The sequence below is a fragment of the Geotrypetes seraphini genome, chromosome 9 (assembly GCF_902459505.1).
Source record: "Geotrypetes seraphini chromosome 9, aGeoSer1.1, whole genome shotgun sequence".
In the NCBI taxonomy this organism is placed as follows: Eukaryota; Metazoa; Chordata; class Amphibia; order Gymnophiona; family Dermophiidae; genus Geotrypetes; species Geotrypetes seraphini.
Window position 1 is genome coordinate 49274083 of NC_047092.1, and position 19114 is coordinate 49293196.

At 41.0% G+C, this 19114-nt stretch overlaps 1 protein-coding gene across 1 annotated transcript in view; it reads left to right on the plus strand.

Moving 5' to 3' along the window:
• The window catches only part of ANKRD26 (ankyrin repeat domain 26), a 307904-nt gene that overhangs the window by 61736 nt on the left and 227054 nt on the right, over window positions 1-19114 (plus strand). Inside the window, exons 9-11 of the mRNA XM_033958897.1 lie at window positions 5465-5525; window positions 5648-5880; window positions 9158-9317. Of these exons, the coding sequence (XP_033814788.1) occupies window positions 5465-5525; window positions 5648-5880; window positions 9158-9317 (454 nt within the window). The remainder of the gene's footprint in view (window positions 1-5464; window positions 5526-5647; window positions 5881-9157; window positions 9318-19114) is intronic.

Genomic DNA, 19114 nt, shown 5'->3' on the forward strand with positions numbered 1-19114 from the left:
CCATAGAAGTAGTTTCTCCTTTTCAGAAAAATCAGAGGTTCTGCTCCAGTTATTTTCTAATTTCAAAGAAGATGGGAGGTATTCGACCAATTCTTGACCTCTGAAACTTAAATAAATATCTAGTCAAAGAAAAGTTTCACATGTTATCTTTAGGGACTCTATACCCTCTTCTAGGAATGAAATGAATGGTTATGCTCTCTAGACCTCAGAGGCCTACACATATAACTCTATACACCCTGCTCATAGGAAGTTTTTGCGCTTTCGTGTAGCTCACCAATACTTCCAATACAAAGTTCTGCCATTCGGCCTGGCTTCTTCCCCAAGAGTATTCACTAAGTGTCTAGTAGTCATGACAGCAACCCTGCACATTTACAGATTTCAAGTATTTCCAATCTAGACGATTGGCTGATAAAAGCTGCCTTGCCTCGAGATGCTTTCTAAAACATAGTTGACAATAGCATTTCTTCAACAACTAGGGTCACTTCAAAGTCAACTTTCCAGAGTCTCAACTTTAACCATCCTTAAAACTACAATTCATAGGAGTCTGTCTTGACACTGTTCATTTACGGGCTTTTCTATCTCAACAAAGACAGGATACTTTGCTTCAGCTTTACAAACAAGTTCATCTTCTACAAACCATTTCAGCCAGACAGATGATGTGGCTTTTGAGACACCTTGCATCCACAGTAGAGAATGTCATGGGGACCGTTTACCATGGTAAACTGTGGTCACCGCAGTAAATCAGCAGTAATAGGGGACATTTGCAACTGGTTTACCGCAAGAATGGGGACATGACCTTTCACTGCTCCGCGGATACGGTGAAAAGTCTTGCTCTTGTGGTAAAAAAAATTGCGCCCGTGTCAGACTTGGCATCTCCTCCCCAGCTCCTCTTGGGCTTATTTTACCTTCAGGAGCCAGCCATACCACGATGAAGACAGAAGGAACCCAAAACCAAAGCCTGAGACCAATGTGATTTGAAGAATAAAATTACCAGACAACAAAAGGTAGAAAAAATAATTTATTTTATATTTTGTGATTACAATATTTCAGATTTTAAATATGTATCCTGCTAGAACTGGTATTAGACATAACTGGGAACCACAAAGCCCAGGCTGTGCTTCTTTAGCTTCCAGCTGGCTTAGGGCGATCTCTATGTCCAGGGGGCAGTTGCTCTAGTTGTTCTCCCCTAACACTATTCCTGCCAGGTGTGACTGGAGTATTCTGTAAGCTTGATTTTTCTATGTAGCATTTTGTAGTAATTTGGTTTGTTCAGTTTTCACAATAGTGGAGGGGATATTTGTGAAAGGGAGGGGAGACAGGAGTTTTATTGATCCTTGCTCTGTATTATTTGTGTTTATAAAATGACAGTTGTACAGAATAGTCTCTTTTTATACTTTAATAAAATAAGTTCAGTATAAAATCATAACTATTCGAGGCTTGTGCAGGTGGGATCTGACAGTTTGCAGGGATGGGGACTGAGCTTGTGGGGCAGGGATGGGGATGAGCTCATGGGGACGGGGCAGGAATAGTGATAAATTTTTTCCTCGTGTTATTCTCTAATCCACAGTCCATGTTAGCCCCTTTGCAAGGCTCCATCTCAGAACAGCTCAGTTGATCTTAGCATCTCAGTAGTCTCAGACTCTCGATCCTTTCTCTCAAAAGATTATAATCATCTCACCTATTTGTCAGTTGCTTCAGTGGTGGATGGATCCCACCACAGGTCTACTATTTCACACCCCTCCACATCAGAAAGTTCTCACCACAGACGCATCCATGTATGGTTGTGGAGCCCACCAGGACAGTCTTCGCACACAAGGTGCTGGTCTGCTTAAGAGGAAACATTAACCTATTAGAGCTGAGAACTATTTGAAATGCACTAAGAAACTTTCAGAGCAGTCTTTCCAATCAAGTCTTCCTAGTTCACAGAGACAATCAAGTAGCGATATATTACATCAACAAGCAAGGAGGAACCGTCTCTCTCTCTCTCTCTCTCTCTCTCTCTCTCTCAAGAAGCCAAATACATTGTTTGAAACATATTTCAAAAAGCCATATATGTGCAAGGGTCACATAACACTCTAGCAGACAAACTCAGCAGATTTCTTCGACTGCACGAGTGGACCCTAAACTCCAACATTTTCTTACTATGAGGGACTCCACAATTACAAATTGCCTCAAAACTGTTCCAAACAGTATTCTTCCAGTATGCTTTTCTTGTTTGGAACATACATAGTCCTATATTCATTTCCATCAATTCCTTTCATTCTCAATGTTGATCAAACTCAAGCAAGAGTCAGCCACCATGATCCTGATAGCTCCTCAGTGGCCCGTACAACCTTGGTACTCCCTTCTACTTCAGCTGAGTGCCAGGGATCCAATTCCCTAGCAAATCTTTCCATCTCTGCTCACTCAGAGTCTCTTTTTTTATGTCCCAGTCTGTAATCGCTACACCTTACAGCTTAGTACCTCTCAACCTGACTTCAGCAGATCCTAATCTGACGCAGTACAAGCCATTATAGCTGCTTCTAGAAAGCCCTCTACACAGCAATGTTATCAACAGAAGTGGACATGTTTCAATACATGGTGTACTCTCCACCACCATGATACTCTATCTTCAGTATTGGATTACCTTTTCCATCTTGCTAGTTCTGGACTGAAAACCACTTCGGTCAGAATTCACCTCAGTGCTTTTAGTGCTTTCCACATTCCTTTCAACAATAAATCTCTGGCCTCTCATTCTCTTGTTTCCAGATTTATGAAGGGACTTTTCAATTCCAAACCTCCACTCAAATCACCTCCATTTGTGTGGGATCTTAATACAGTCCTAGTCATTTTGATGAAACCACCATTTAAACCAATGGCTTCTATTCACTTCAAGTTTCTTACTTAGAAAGTGATCTTGATTTCTCTCACCTCTGCCCGTTGAGTGAGTGAACTTCAAGCATTGGTGTCGGACCTGCCATTCACATGATGAGGTGGTTCTCTGCACTCATCCTAAATTCCTCCCAAAAGTGGTCATAGAATTTCATCTAAGAACATAAGAACATAAGAAGTTGCCTCCGCTGAGGCAGACCCTAGGTCCATCCTGCTCAGCGGTCCGCTCCCGCGGCGGCCCATCAGGCCCATTTCCTGAGCAATGGTCTATACCTATCTATACCCCTCAATCCCTTTTTCTTCTAGGAATCTATCCAAACCTTCTTTGAAACCATTTAATGTTTTCTTGTCTACAACAGCCTCTGGAAGCGCGTTCCACGTATCCACCACCCTCTGAGTGAAAAAGAACTTCCTAGCGTTTGTTCTAAACCTGTCCCCTTTCAATTTCTCCGAGTGCCCCCTTGTACTTGTGGCGCCCCTTAATTTGAAAAATCTGTCCCTGTCTACTTTTTCTATGCCCTTCAGGATCTTGAAGGTTTCTATCATGTCTCCTCTAAGTCTTCGCTTCTCCAGGGAGAAAAGTCCCAACTGCTTCAATCTTTCGGTATATGGAAGTTTTTCCATTCCCTTTATCAGTCTAGTTGCTCTTCTTTGTACTCCCTCAAGTACCGCCATGTCTTTCTTGAGGTACGGCGACCAGTACTGGACGCAGTACTCCAGGTGCGGCCGCACCATTGCACGATATAGCGGCATGATGACTTCTTTCGTCCTGGTTGTAATACCCTTCTTAATGATACCCAACATTCTGTTTGCTTTCCTTGAGGCCGTGGCGCATTGTGCTGATGCCTTCAGTGTTTCATCTACCATCACTCCCAGGTCTCTCTCCAGGTTGCTGACCCCTAGTGATGTTCCTCCCATTTTGTATGTGAACATCGGGTTCTTTTTCCCCACGTGCATGACCTTGCATTTCCCCACGTTGAAGCTCATCTGCCATTTTTCGGCCCACTTTTCCAGCTGTGTTAGATCCTTTTGAAGATCTTCGCAGTCTTCCCTGGTTTGAGCCCTGCTGCATAGTTTGGTGTCATCTGCAAATTTAATGACCTCACACTTGATTCCCGCCTCTAGGTCGTTTATGTAGATATTGAACAGGAGCGGTCCCAGCACCAACCCCTGCGGAACTCCGCTCGTGACCCCTTTCCAGTCTGAGTAGTGGCCCTTTACGCCAACCCTCTGCTTCCTGTTTGCCAGCCAGACCTTGATCCATCGGTGGACCTCCCCTTGTACCCCGTGGTTCCATATCTTTTTAAGCAGTCTCTCGTGTGGCACCTTGTCGAAGGCTTTTTGGAAGTCAAGGTAAATGATGTCTATAGATTCCCCTTTATCCACCTGACTGCTCACCCCCTCAAAGAAGTACAATAAGTTAGTGAGGCATGACCTACCCTTGCAGAAGCCGTGTTGACTCGGTTTTAGCTGCCCATTTTTTTCGATGTGCTCACAGATGCTGTCTTTGATCAGTGCCTCCATCATCTTTCCCGGGACTGAGGTCAGGCTTACCGGCCTGTAGTTTCCCGGGTCTCCTCTTGCGCCCTTCTTGAAGATGGGCGTGACATTTGCTATTTTCCAATCCTCTGGGATCTCACCGGTTTTTAAAGATAGGTTGCATATCTGTCGAAATGGCTCCGCTATTTCGTTTTTTAGCTCCTTGAGTACCCTTGGGTGAATGCCGTCCGGACCTGGCGATTTGTCGTTCTTTAATCAATCCATTATGCTACCAGTTTTCTTCTCAAAGTTGGAGAAATAGCTCTTCACATGTTGAACAGTAATCATGCCTTGGCTTACTACATACAACAACTAAGCCACATAGGACTTCACATCAACTATTCATCTCTTTGATTGGGCAAACCTGTAACCAAAAGAACTGTTTCCACATGGCTAGCGGCCTGTATTTCTTTTTGCTATGCTCAGGCTGGGCTGCAGCTTGAGAGTCATGTAACAGCACACAAAGTTCAAGCTATGGCAGCAGCAGTAGTTTTCTTATGTTCAACTCCCATTGATGAAATTAGTAAAGTAGCTACTTGGTCCTCAATTCACACATTCACATCTCAATACTGTCTAGAATCCTATTCAGGACGAGATGATTGTTTTGGCCAAGCAGTATTATGGAATTTTTCTTCTTCTTAATGGCCAACTCTCACTCCATTCCATTATGTTCAGCTAGGGAGTCCCATGTGTGAGAATATGCTGCCTGCTTGTCCTAGGATAAAGCACAGTTACTTACTGTAACAGGTGCTATCCGAGGACAGCAAGCAGATAGTCTCACATCCCTCCCAACTCCCCTGGTTGGCTTCTTAGCTTGCTTATGGAACTGAGAAACCAAGAGCAGTCGTGAAGTTTCTTAAAACTTAATGTGACATTTCACTTTTAACACTGTCCGTACAAGGCTCTGTGGATGACATCACCCACAAGTGAGAATATCTGCCTGCTGTCCCCGGATAATACCTGTTACTAACTGCTTTATTTTTTAATGACTGTGCTAAACTTACTGTACTTCTTGATGTAATTTACCAATTAAAACCAATGATTGTATTTACAGAAATCTCAGAAGCCAAGTTTAACCCATATAATGAGTACCTCCCAGCAAACCAAGAAAACCGGTACACATTCAAAATATTTATTTTCACAAATTATATTTGTTCTTGATTGAAATTCTGTGCATTACTCTTAGTATTAAAATGTTTATGCTTATATACATTTTTTTCTCTTTCTTTACCCATAGTAAATGAACAGATTAACATTGTCAGAAGTCTGCCTATAGCCATTTCACAACAAAGTAAATCAGATAGTGAAGATGACTCAGTTCCTGGTAGTGAAGATGAAGATATGAATAACCATTCCCCTCCCATGCCTCTAGGCCAAGCTCAGTCCTCCCTTCACCCTGTGTATGTGTCCCCTATCTCCTTGTTGAGACCTCCCCAGATGACTTCCACCCCTCTCCTGGTCTTTGAGCAGGTAAAATATTTTTATGCTTCTGTCCTCATTCATGCATTTTATTTTTTTCTTTAGTTACATCTGACCTTTTTATTAATATTATGAAGATGAAGATACTTAAATTCCTCAAATGATTAAGGATATAGGTCAGGGATCTCAAAATCCCTTCTTGAGGGCCACAATCCAGTCGGGTTTTCAGGATTTTCCCAATGAATATGCATGAGATCTATGTGCAAGCACTGCTTTCAATGTATATTCATTGGGGAAATCCTGAAAACCTGACTGGAATGCGGCCCTCAAGGAGGGACTTTGAGACCCCTGATATAGGTCATACAAGACATTTATATAGCAATGGAAGAAGGCTAGATATTATATTAAGTGAAGAAGTAATAGGAAACTTTTCAGCTGCCGATAGTCAACATGAAGAAGTGTCTGGGAAAGAGGACAATGAGGACGAGTATGAAGAGGATATTCAGAATGAGGAAAGTAAAGAAGAGGAAAGTGATGGCAAAAATGAGAATGAACATTTTAAAGATGTGAAGCAAAAGAAAGATATAACATGTTAAGTTGATTTAAATGAACTGAAAATTAGAGGCCAGAATGATAAATATGAGTGCTAATTCTTTAGCAGGTACAAAGAAGGTGACAAATCCATGAATTATTGTGCTAAAAATTCTAAACTGGAGAAATATGTTTAACGTTAAAAAAATAAAGTAATGACATAGAAGATTCTAATACTATCCCTGTGTCACTTAAGTATTATGAAAATTAAAACAAAAATATCAAGTTTCAAGTTTATTAAAATTTTGATATAAACGCAATATCAAATATTTTCAATGAATATAACAATAAAAAATTGGGGGGGAGGACAAAATAAAACAATTTAAACAGGTAAACATACAATCGATGTACACAATTAATTAGTGATACATAGGGAAAAAGGAGTGAACTACAATTGTTAAAGAAAGTAAGAGAACATTTAAGGAAAAACAACATCAGGAGGGTAATTGAAAATGTTTTACAAATAAAGCAAGGTCTAAAAGTGAAAGGGAGAAGTTGTGACCTATATATAGATCTGGTTAGATTTAAGTATTTGAACCTGAGATTGTTGATAAGAGTTATCCTGTTTATGACTCGAATGCATCTTTGTATAGGTGGCTTCTGTGTCTCCCAAACTAAAAATTCAAGTACTGTATTTTATAGCAAGTTTTTAAAAACTGTATATTTCAGGAAAAAGAACTATTCTCTAATCAGAGTAACTTTCAAGGCAAAACCAAAAACTTCCAAAACACAGCCAGTACATACAGAGAATAATACAAATATCACACAGGACATTACAGTTATTAGTGGAAAGAAGCCAAATACAGTTCAAAGTGTATTTGAAAGTTATAAAGTGCTTGGTAATTGGAAATGGAAAGGAGCATGTATATAAACAGAATTTTAAACTTACAGAGCATAACATCTAACTATGATCTGATAACTGGAAATAGTCAACATGAGCATCTTCAGAAACTGAATTTAACAGTGAGTGAAGAACTAGAGCAGGAAAAACATGGTTTGCTTTTGACCACAAGGGAAACCCTGGAAGAACTATACAGTTAACAAAATAAAATACAGAAAGATGGGATAACTTCTGACAGCATGTCTAACAAGATAATAAAGATGATCTGGAAGGCAGATGAATATTCTACACATGGACAGGTAAATGAAGACCTACTTAGCAGATGGCAAGGAACCAATGACCACATATAAGCATCAAATTTTGAGCTATTGGAAATAGCACAAACAACTGAAAATTTGACTAGCTAAACTCTTAAGGATTTTATATTTTGGTTTGGATTGTTTCATAGTTATATAAATAATACTGTAATTGGATAGCCTGGTGTTATAGATACACAATAAATTCCTGTGATTCATCTAGGAATAACCTTTCTTGGGAAATGTGCTGATCTTTTGAGTGTAATTTCATTGTGGGTTTTACAAATGTTGGCTTATTGCACTTTGAGAAGTTCTATTGCAGTACTTCTCAACCCACAGTCAGATATTCAAAATTATCACAGTGGAAATGCATGAGATTTACTGCTTATACTTTGCATTTAATGAATGTCCAGTATATACAAATTTATCCCATTGATTATTAATATGATCCTGAAAATTTGATAGTTGTGTATGTTGGAGAGATTTGAGAAGCACTGTTCTATTTTATATCTTTAGTGACTTCAAAATTTGGGGAGGGTGGTAACGGTAGGAGGGAATGGGTATTTCCTCCTGCTGGGCTGCTTCAAGAGGGGGTGTCGGTGGCAGGAGGGAGTGGGCATCCCTCCTGCTGATTTTGCGGTATGTCGGGAGTTCCCTGCCATAGCCACTCAGCTGATTGCGTCAGGGGTATTTTCCCCCAATCGGCTGAGCCAGCAAGCCTCCCCAAGGCTGCCGGCTCAGCTGATCAGGGATTCCCTTGCAGCAATCAGCTCAGTGGCCATGTCTGTTTGAGATGCCCAAGGCTACTTCTGTATGAAACCACACCCATGCCCAGCCTTGGGCGAGCTTAAGTGTTCCTAAGCGTCTTCCTGCACCCGTGACAAACGCCTACATTCTAGGCGGCCTGCCTTAAAAATTTTTTTTTTTTTTTTAAACATGCATTCTAATTGACTGCCAGACAGTGGTAGGACACCTACTGTCACCTATAATCGGGATGCCCATTTATAGAATCTGCCTCTAATTGTGTATGACCTTTATATTTTTATTCAGAAATTTCATTATTCCATGGTAATTAGTTGTAAGCTATTAATGCATTTAATACACAGGACTACAGAATTCCATTCAAACCCTATAACCCCACTATTACTGCTTCCTCTCTTTAAGTTGTTTCAAAGACATATTTTATATATGAGGGTTGAAGTTGATATAGGTCCAAGGTCACAAGGACTCAGATTATTATTTAATATAATTGTTCTATTCATTTTATATCTCTCAGAAGCATTAGTATATGCTCGAAATTTGAAGAAAGGCAAATTACATTCAGGTCAGTGGGTATTTTCCTGTCACCAGTGGGTTTATCTGAGGCAATGGAAGGTTAAGTGTCTTGGCCAAGATCACAAGGAGCAGCAGTGGGATTTCAGCCAGTTGCTCTATTCATTAGGCTTTCAACAACTGTTTTTGTAGTGTTTAAAGGTTTTTAAAATTTTTATTTGTGTTCAACCAAGAATGACTAGTTTCAGATAATGTTTTCCAAATTATTTCATGTTAGGAATTAAAAATGTCATCTCCCCTCCCCCCATGGACTCTTGTTTGGTTATAGGAGGAAGAGTCATTGGAAAAAGAGGACAGTAGTCATTTAGAGGAGAATGCTGATAAATATGTGCAGAATGTGATCATTCAGGATATGGTATTGAATTCTACTGGCACTTTTCTAATCCAGGATGTCCCGGAAAATGTAGAAACTTCTACTTTTAAAAGAGGTAGGTTAGATCCGTTTTTAAATTTAAAAAGGGAATAAAAATGAAGTATTTCAGTCAGACCTTTGATAATTACAGTTAGCCTTGCTAGGCTATTGGAGCTATTCTCTCTTTATTCTTCCTCTTTTTCCTATGTCTATCCCTCTCATGCGCCCATCATTTTAGCTATGTACAGTATATATTGTATGCAATTATGGGACCCAGTTACTGTGTTTTCCCCCTTGCGCAATCCCAATCCACCTACATGGCATCTCAGGGGCGTTACTCCTTCGGACACATCCTAGACTCACCCAGCCAGGATGCTTGCGCTGCCTGACCCTGATCTGGGGGATCTGGGTGCGGATGATTTGCTTGCTGACCTCTTATTTATAGGTGCAGTATTTTCCGGGATGGGAAATCAGGGCCTGTGTGCTGGATCTGTGGATCCTTCTGGAGTTTTGGGAGCCTGGACATGCTCATGAGCCTGTGACTTTGTCAGACCTTTATGGGAGGTCTTTTTGTTATCTCAGCTGGCTCCATCCACTTCTTCCTCCTGGCTTTGTGGTGTATACCTGTACCTTCCCTGATATGCCACCAAATACCCCTTACAGGCCTCTCTCAAAATCCTTGGAGTGACGATAGATAGATGCTGCACAATGCAGACCCAAATCAACAAAATGACTCAAAAAGCATTCTTCACCATGTGCAACCTACGAAAAATAAGATAATTTTTTTGACAAAGAGCATTACAGAATCATAGTTCAATCACTTGTCCTAGGACTAGTGGATTACTGTAATATCCTCTACCTACCTTGCACCACAAGCTCGATAAATCAATTACATTCCATTCAAAATACAGCTCTCAGGCTGATCTATTCTCTTGAAAAATTTGACCATATCACCAATGCCTACCTTGACTCCCACTGTCTACGTTACGAGCACGAGCACGAATTCAATTCAAATTATATTGTCTATTATTCAAAGCAATAAACGGAATTGCTCCCACCTACCTAATCAACTGCCTAATTAGAAACTTTCTCCCAGACCTAGGAGATCCCAGCTCCTTTTCTCCTACCCACCACTCAAGGGCACTCAGCGCAAGAAGATGTATGATGGCCTCCTAGCAACGCAGGCAGCAAAACTGGACCCCTCCATCTCCAACCTGCTGACAGCAACAATTGACTTTTGATTTCTTTTCGAAAAGATTTAAACTTTGCTATTCAAAAAATGTATCCAGCCTTCTCAACCCTCCCTCTCTTCTCCCCCCTTCCTTGCAATTCTCCAGTTGACCTCCTCCCCTCTTGTAACTCCCCCTCAATGACTCTAACCTGTAACCTTCCCCCTCAACCGCATCTCCCCTAAAGGTATTCCTCAAATTTCTACCTATCCTCTTTTATTCTAAAACCTCTCCTATGTATCCTATCGCTAATTTGTAAATTCCTGGTAATGTCCAGTTATCTTCAAATGTAATCCGCCTAGAACTGCAAGGTACAGGCGGAATAGAAGTCACTAATATAATGTAATATGTGTGTTCTGGTCTTGAAGCAGTTTAATTCTGAGAATGCTCTGACTTTTGCTAGAGCTATGCCATACTGGGATTTTATGACAAGGAAGTGTCAGCAGCTTTTGTTCAGCCCAGGGTGGATTTTTGGTAGCACAGGTGGCAGAATGTTATGTTTTGATCACGCATGTCACTCAAAAGCCTGCTCTCCCTACCTTATTCTTGGCGACTTCAACATCCATGCGGATGGCCCTTCTGACTCCTATACATCCAGGTTTCTCGCTCTAACATCCTTGTATGACCTCCAACTGTGCTCTACTGCCCTTGCTCAACAGAAAGGCCACTGCCTTGACCTCGTCCTCTCCTCCAGCTGCTCTATCACCGAATTCTGCCTGCTCTATCACTGAATTCTGCACCTCAAACCATACCATCTCCGACCATCAGCTGTTAACCTTCATGACTCATCACCCTCCTACCCGACCCCGACCGATCACTACCCATACGTTTAGGAACCTTCAGGCTATTGACCCTGACATGCTCTCTACCACTGTCTCATCTCTCCTTTCTACTACAATGTCGAATGAGTCTGCTGATGAAGCTGTCCTCTCTTATAACTCCATTCTCTCATTTTCTTTCGCTACCCTTGCTCCTCCCATTTCCCGTCCTATAAGACATGCCAAACCCCAGCCCTGGTTGACCCCCAAAATCAGTTACCTGTGCTCCTGTGCCCGAGCTGCTGAACGTCTTTGGCTTAAATCCCACACACTTTCTGACTTCGTCCATTACAAATTCATGCTGATATCCTTCCAATCTACCCTCTCGCTTGCCAAACAGGACTATTACAACTGTTTAACTATCTCTCTTAGTGCCAACCCTTGCCGTCTCTTTGCCATGCTCAACTCTCTACTTAAAGTTCCCCCGCCTCCCATCCCATCTTCACTCTCCCCCCAGACGATGTTAGAGTTGTTTCGCAACAAAATTCACAAGATCTACCTTGAATTCTCAACAATGTTGCCTCCTCCGCCGCCCCTTCCAACTGTCCACTCTGTTGACCGCCCTTCAACAATCCTTACAACCCTTTCTTCCTTTTCTGAAATTACGGAAGAAGAAACTGCTCACCTTCTCTCCTCCTCCAAACCCACCACCTGTTCCTCTGATTCAATTCCTACCTGCCTACTTGGATCCATTGCTCCCGCTGTAATCCCTCCCATCTGTCACATCCTCAACCTTTCGCTCTCCACTACTATGGTTCCTGATGTCTTCAAACATGCTGTAGTTACTCCCCTCCTTAAAAAGCCCTCGCTAGACCCTACGTCCCCCTCCAACTACCGCCCTATCTCCCTCCTCCCCTTCCTATCCATACTACTCGAATGTGCTGTTCACCGCCGTTGCCTAGACTTCCTTTCTTCTCATAATACTCTTGACCCACTTCAATCAGGCTTTCGCTCTCTCCTCTCTATGGAAACTGCCCTTGCTAAAGCCTTGTAACGACCTGTTCCTGGCCAAATACAATGGACTCTACTCTATCCTTATTCTTCTTGATCTGTCTGCTGCCTTCGACACTGTTGATCACTGCCTCCTTCTTGACACGTTGTCCTTGCTGGGATTCCAGGGTTTTGCTCTCTCTTGGTTTTCTTCCTATCTCTCTCGTCGTACCTTCAGCATATGTTACAGTGGATCCTCCTCCGCCACCATCCCACTGTCTATTGGCATACCCCAAGGCTCTGTCCTGGGCCCTCCCCTCTTTTCCCTATATAACCGCTCTCTTGGTACGCTGATCTCTTCTCATGGTTTTCAATATCGCCTCTATGCTGATGACTCCCAGATCTACCTCTCCATGCTGGATATCTTTGCGGGAGATCAGGCCCAAATTTCAGCCTGCCTGTCCGACATTGCCGCTTGGATATCTCACCACCATTTCAAACTGAATATGGCTAAAACTGAACTCCTTATCTTTCCGCCTAAACCTGCCCCCCCCCCTCTCGCCATTCTCTAGTTCTGTGGTTAATGCTATCCTCCTCCCTGTCTTGTCAGCTCGCAGCCTTGGAGTGATCTTTGACTCCTCTCACTCCTTCTCTGCTCAGATCCAACAGACCGCCAAATCCTGTCGCTTCCTCCTCTATAATATTACCAAAATCCATCCTCTTCTCTCTGAACACACTACCAAAACCCTTGTTACCTCACAATCGGACTATTGCAATGTACTTCTTTCGAGCCTCCCGCGTGTCTGACTCTCACCTCTTCATTCCGTTCAAAATGCTGCTGCGCGACTCATATTCCATGAGAGCTGCCATTCTCATATTACCCCTCTCCTCAAGTTGCTTCATTGGCTCCCCATTCATTTCCGAATACAGTTTAAACTCCTCTTGCTGACTTACAAGTGCGCTCGCTCTGAAGCCCTCTGATATCTCTCCTCGCTTATCTCCCCCTATGCTCCCCCACGTGATCTCCACTCATCGGGCAAGCCCCTCTTATCTGTACCCTTCTCTTTCACTACCAACTCCAGACTCCGTCCCTTCTTTCAATACGTTGTGCTCCGTCCCTGGCAGTGTTAAAATCCAAGCTAATGGCCCACTTTTTTGAAACTGCTTTCAACTCTTAACTTCCACTCACTGCTGTTAGATACCTATACCCACTATAATCTCCCCAACCCTGAAATGTCCTGTCTAAATTAGTTTGTAGGCTCTTCTGAGCAGGGACTATCTATTGTGTGTTAGAATGTACATCGCTGCGTACGCCATTCAGCGCTATAGAAATAATAAATAGTAGTAGTAGAATGAAAGAAGTTATCCTGCCATTATATCGGGCGATGGTGCGTCTGCATCTGGAGTACTGCGCCCAATATTGGTCGCCATACCTTAAGAGGGATATGGCGATACTTGAGAGGGTTCAGAGGAGAGCAACACATTTGATAAAGGGTATGGAAAACCTTTCATACACGGAGAGACTGGAGAAACTGGGGCTCTTTTCCCTTTAGAAGAGGAGAATTAGAGGGGATATGATAGAGACTTACAAGATTATGAAGGGCATAGAGAAAGTAGAGAGGGACAGATTCTTCAAACTCAAAAACTAGAAGAACGAGAGGGCATTCAGAAGAGTTGAAAGGGGACAGATTCAGAACCAATGCAAGGAAGTTTTTCTTCACCCAATGGGTGGTGGACACCTGGAATGCACTTCCAGAGGGCGTGATAGGACAGAGTACGGTATTAGGGTTCAAGAAGGGATTAGACAATTTTCTGAAGGAAAAGGGGATAGAGGAGTATAGATAGAGGACTACTACACAGGTCCTGGACCTGTTGGGCCACCACGCAAGCGGACTGCTGGGCACGATGGACCTCTGGTCTGACCCAGCAGAGGCACTTCTTATGTTCTTAGTAATGTGCACAGAATTCTTCTGCGTTACTTGAAGGTCTCTTTGCCCATTTGTTTGCGTTTAATCATTCTGTTCAGTGGGACGCTCCCGCTTCAAAGGCTTTGTTTCCAGATGGCTCCATAGGGCCATTTCATCAGCTCACATTCTTGTGGGGATTCCGTCTCCTGTTTCAGTCAAGGTGTATGCTGCCAATGTATGACTTCTTTGTGGGCCGCAGCTAGAGCTGTCTCTTTTGGAGATTTGCAGTCCGGCAACATGGTTTTCTCTTTGCACGTTTGCCAAGTTCTACAGAATGGACATGGTGGCAAGATAGGACTCCGCCTTTGGGTCCTCGGTCTTACGGGTCGGTGCAGCAAGCTCACCCTTGTTTTTTGGGGTTTGACTGCTTTTGTACATCCCTACTGTCGAGAATGTCTCACCTATTGCACGGGAAAAAAGAGATTATGTACTTACCCTGGTAAGCTCTTTTCCAGTAGATAGGTGAGACATTCTATACTCCTGCCCAGTATTTACTGCACCTACTTGCAGTTTTCGAGCTGTTTATGCCTTTCCAAGCTGTTTCTTGGATACCTGCCAGCCTTTGTGGGCTGGAAAGAATTTGGATATACTGTATGTTCCATTTATTGGGGAGTGGTTTCTCAGCTTGTCTGAAGCTGGTGTTGGCATTTCTCTTTACTGTTGATTGAATTCTTGAGCAGAACAGTTGGTTTGAGCCTGTTGCTGCAGGTGCATCTACTTCATGTATATTCGGTGCTTGAGTAATAACTGTAGAGGGCGCTAAACTGATCAGTGAAGTACTATAGAGGCAGAGTGAAAAATCCAGAGTGGATTCCTTCTGCAACCATGCGACTAAAGGGAAATAACCCTACTGTCTAGAACAGTCTCTCTCAAACTTTCTCGAGTCGGGGCACATTAAAGGTAATGGCCATGGCTTGAGGCACCCAGAAGTGTGTGGACTTCACCGTGATGGCATCACACACATGCGTAACATCATCACGTCAACGTCTGCACATGTGCAGAGGCCTTCCAAATTGGCCCTGAAACACCAGCAGGGGGAGCCAGCAAGGAAGAGGGCTGGAGAGAAGGAGAGGCACTGGCACCAGCTGATTGCCTACAGTAGTGTTTCTCAACTACTTCAAGCTAAATACCCCAACCACAGACCTCCCTAGGGCCACCCAAGGTCTTCCCCAGATCCCATCCCCTTTACTAACTGTAATGCAATTTTTTCCATTCATTTTTCATTTTTTTTTTTTTTTTCAAATCTTTATTCATTTTAACATATATATCAAGTGTACATTAAAATATGAACACAACATATTACATTATCACTTGATAATTCCATAACAATATATAACTAAAAGATTTATATCCCACCCCCATCTCATAATTATACATGAATAATATAATTCCTATGTATATTAATCAATTAAATTATGCACATATATAATAAATTATCATAACCCACCCATCCCCCATCCCCCCATTCTTTCAATTATCATATAAGGAAAAATAATAATAAATTAACATTAATTCCAAGTTTCCAAGTTTATTATAATTTGATTAATCGCCTATCACAATTTCTAGGCGATGTACAATTTCATAAATAATCAAATATGGGGAACAAATCAGACAAACAATAATCATATCGAATTAAAAATAACAAATACAAACATTTTTATATATAATTTAACTTATACATATAAACTCAAAGCAGAGGGAAAATTATTAATGGGTTACAATCAATATTAATTTAATAACGTTTAAGGAAAAAACAATAGGAAGGGCAACAGGTAAAATTTATAATGATATATAAAGTAGAAAGTAAAAAAAAGACCGAATCTTTGAGATTTATTCGCTAAAAGCATCTATAAAAAGGAAACTCTTAAGTTTGGACTTAAATTTATCTAAGTGCTTTTCCTCTCTAATAAATAGTGGGAGGTCATTCCAAGATTGGGGAGCTGTTATGGAGAAAATGGTGTGACGCCTCGTATTGATAACTTTCAGAGAGGGATTGGCCAATAAATGTTGATCTTGTGACCTTAACTGTCTTGAAGTAAGGTGAGGGATTAAAACTCTAAAAATAAAAGCAGGGGTTTTAAATAATAATGATTTAAAAGTAAGCAGGCATATTTTAAATAAGATACGGTGTGCAACTGGGAGCCAATGTGCCTTTTTAAGTAATGGAGAGACGTGATCAAATTTTTTGGCTTTATAAATAATTTTAACGGAGGCGTTCTGAATAATTTGCAGACGTCTGATTTCTTTTTGTGGTAGACCTTTAAATAGTGCACTATAATAATCAATTTTGGAAATTACTAACGAATGAATTAAAATATTCAGGGATTTTGGACATAAAAATTTGGCCACTGAACGAATTTGGCGGAGTCTGTAAAAAGTAGATTTGACCACATGGCTTATGTGATCATGATAAGTTAGTTTATTATCTAATATTACTCCAAGAATCCTAATATTGTGTGCCATCCACAAAGGAACGCCTTTAATAGAAATGGGAGAAAAAAGTATTTGGCAGTCCTTCCATGGAAAGAGCATAACATTAGTTTTATTGATATTCAAGGCTAGTCTATTGGTATCTAGCCAATGATGAATTTGATCCAGCTTTCCATTTATTGCTGTTATATCTTGTAAATTATTGGGATCAATTGGATGTATGAACTGTATGTCATCTGCGTATGCAAATACTGAGAATCCAATAGACTGGCAGAGAGTCATAAGGAGAGCAAGAAAAATGTTGAACATTAAAGGCGAAAGTATTGATCCTTGAGGGATGCCATATGGAAATGGAAGACTATCTGAAGATAAATTATTGAAAGAAACATTTGATGAACGGTTTTCGAAATAAGATTTGAACCAGAGCAAAACCTGGTCTGTCACACCAATAGATTGAAGCCTGTTTATTAAAAGGGTATGGTCAATTGTGTCAAACGCAGATGAAAGGTCGAGTGAAATTAATAATACAGAAGTATGATGATCTAAATCAGGGGTGTCGAAGTCGGTCCTCGAGGGCCGCAATCCAGTCGGGTTTTCAAGATTTCCCCAATGAATATGCATGAGATCTATGTGCATGCACTGCTTTCAATGCATATTCATTGGGGAAATTCTGAAAACCCGACTGGATTGCGGCCCTCGAGGACCGACTTCGACACCTGTGATCTAAATGATACAGAATGGATGTGGTCATACCAATTAAAGAGTGCTCTGTGGAGTGATTTTGCCTAAATCCTGTCTGATTTGGATGTAAAATATTAGTTTTTTCAATATATTCTGATATTTGATTGAACACAATTTTTTCAGTAACTTTTGCTAGAAAAGGAATGTTAGCAATTGGTCTGTAATTATTTTTTTCCTCAGGGCCTATTTTTGATCTTTTAAGACTGGTCGAATAGTGGATTTTTTCCAATCATTATGATAATTTATTATTGGCCTCCACACATCTTTAAATCTATTAAAATGACCATTTTGTATTGCAAGTAAACGTTCCATTTTATACAGATGACACACTGAGTTCCACCAGAAACTGTAATTTAGTCTAGAACAACTTTTCCAATTCAATGTTATTTGTCCATTCATTTTTCATATACACACAATATATACAGCAGATATAAATTCTCAAAACTGACACATTTCAATCACTATATTGAAAATAAAATCATTTAACCTACCGGTAATCCTCTGAAGGCTGCTGTAATTAGCTTTAAAGGTGAGACTGGGAGGCCAGGGGAGAAGCCGGAGAGAAGGGGGAAACATACAGGCCTTCGGCGAATCAGGCAGGACTGGCACTGTATTGCGTAGGGAAGTCAGCTGGCAGGCGCCTCTCTTCTTCCTCAATGTACCATGGCACACTTGGAATCTCAGGAGGCACACTAGTGTGAGATACACTGGTCTAAAATGTCTCATCTATCTACTGGAAAAGAGCTTACCAGGTTAAGTACATAATCTCTTTTTATCTAAGCTTAACAGCAGATTATTTCTAACATTTTCTTGTAAGCCCAACCAAAGAAATGTGGTCTTATCGGTAGTGATCTTTAATTTCGATGCAACTACCCAAGCTTCCACACTATCAAGACTTAACTAAGATACACAAATCTTTGAAATCATCATTCACTAAGGGTACAAGTAAATTGATGTCATCTGTCAAAATCTTAATAAACTTTCATGGAAAAAATAAAAATAAATTAATGTCATCTGTATATACTGTATACAGCTAAATATATTGAGAGAGTCCATCACTGTTCCTAATGATTGCATCATGAGTCACACAGAATTGTACATTTAAAGGCTCTTCCCTACTCAGCTCCTGTTTTGATCAGTCACACAGATAACCAACCCAGATATAAATATACAACAGAGCTGCCAAATTACCCATTCCAGGAGGGAGACTTTTTGGCCAGTCCTTGATTTCTGTCAAATTCATCCTGGTACATTAGGATACCTGCAATAATGATTTCAATAGAGAGCCATGGACTGCAAATACTACACTGCTTTGGGATATAAGTTTAAAACCAGGGCTGGCCGAAAAGTCTCCCTCCTAGAATGGGTAACTTGACAGCTGTGATACAAACATATAAGCACTGACACACACAGATATACCACTTTACATTGATAAACGTGCACACAATTAAAACAAATGCATAAACACACACTAATGGATTGAAAATAATTTTATGAGCCATTCTCTGCATGCTTTTTCAATTTGTTCAATTTGTTTTTTCCTGTGCTGATTAAATTAGATGAGCTAGAATGATATATGGTCTATCTAAATTTGAGCTTGTCTCTCCTTTGCTGAGTGAACTTCATTGGCTCCTAGTTCATAAGAGAATTCATTTTAAGGTGTATTGTCTGATTTTCGAGGCAATTTACCAGAAAATGTTACACTATGGTTAAATTTTCCATTTGGTATTTTTGCCAGTATGTAAATCCAATTTTGGA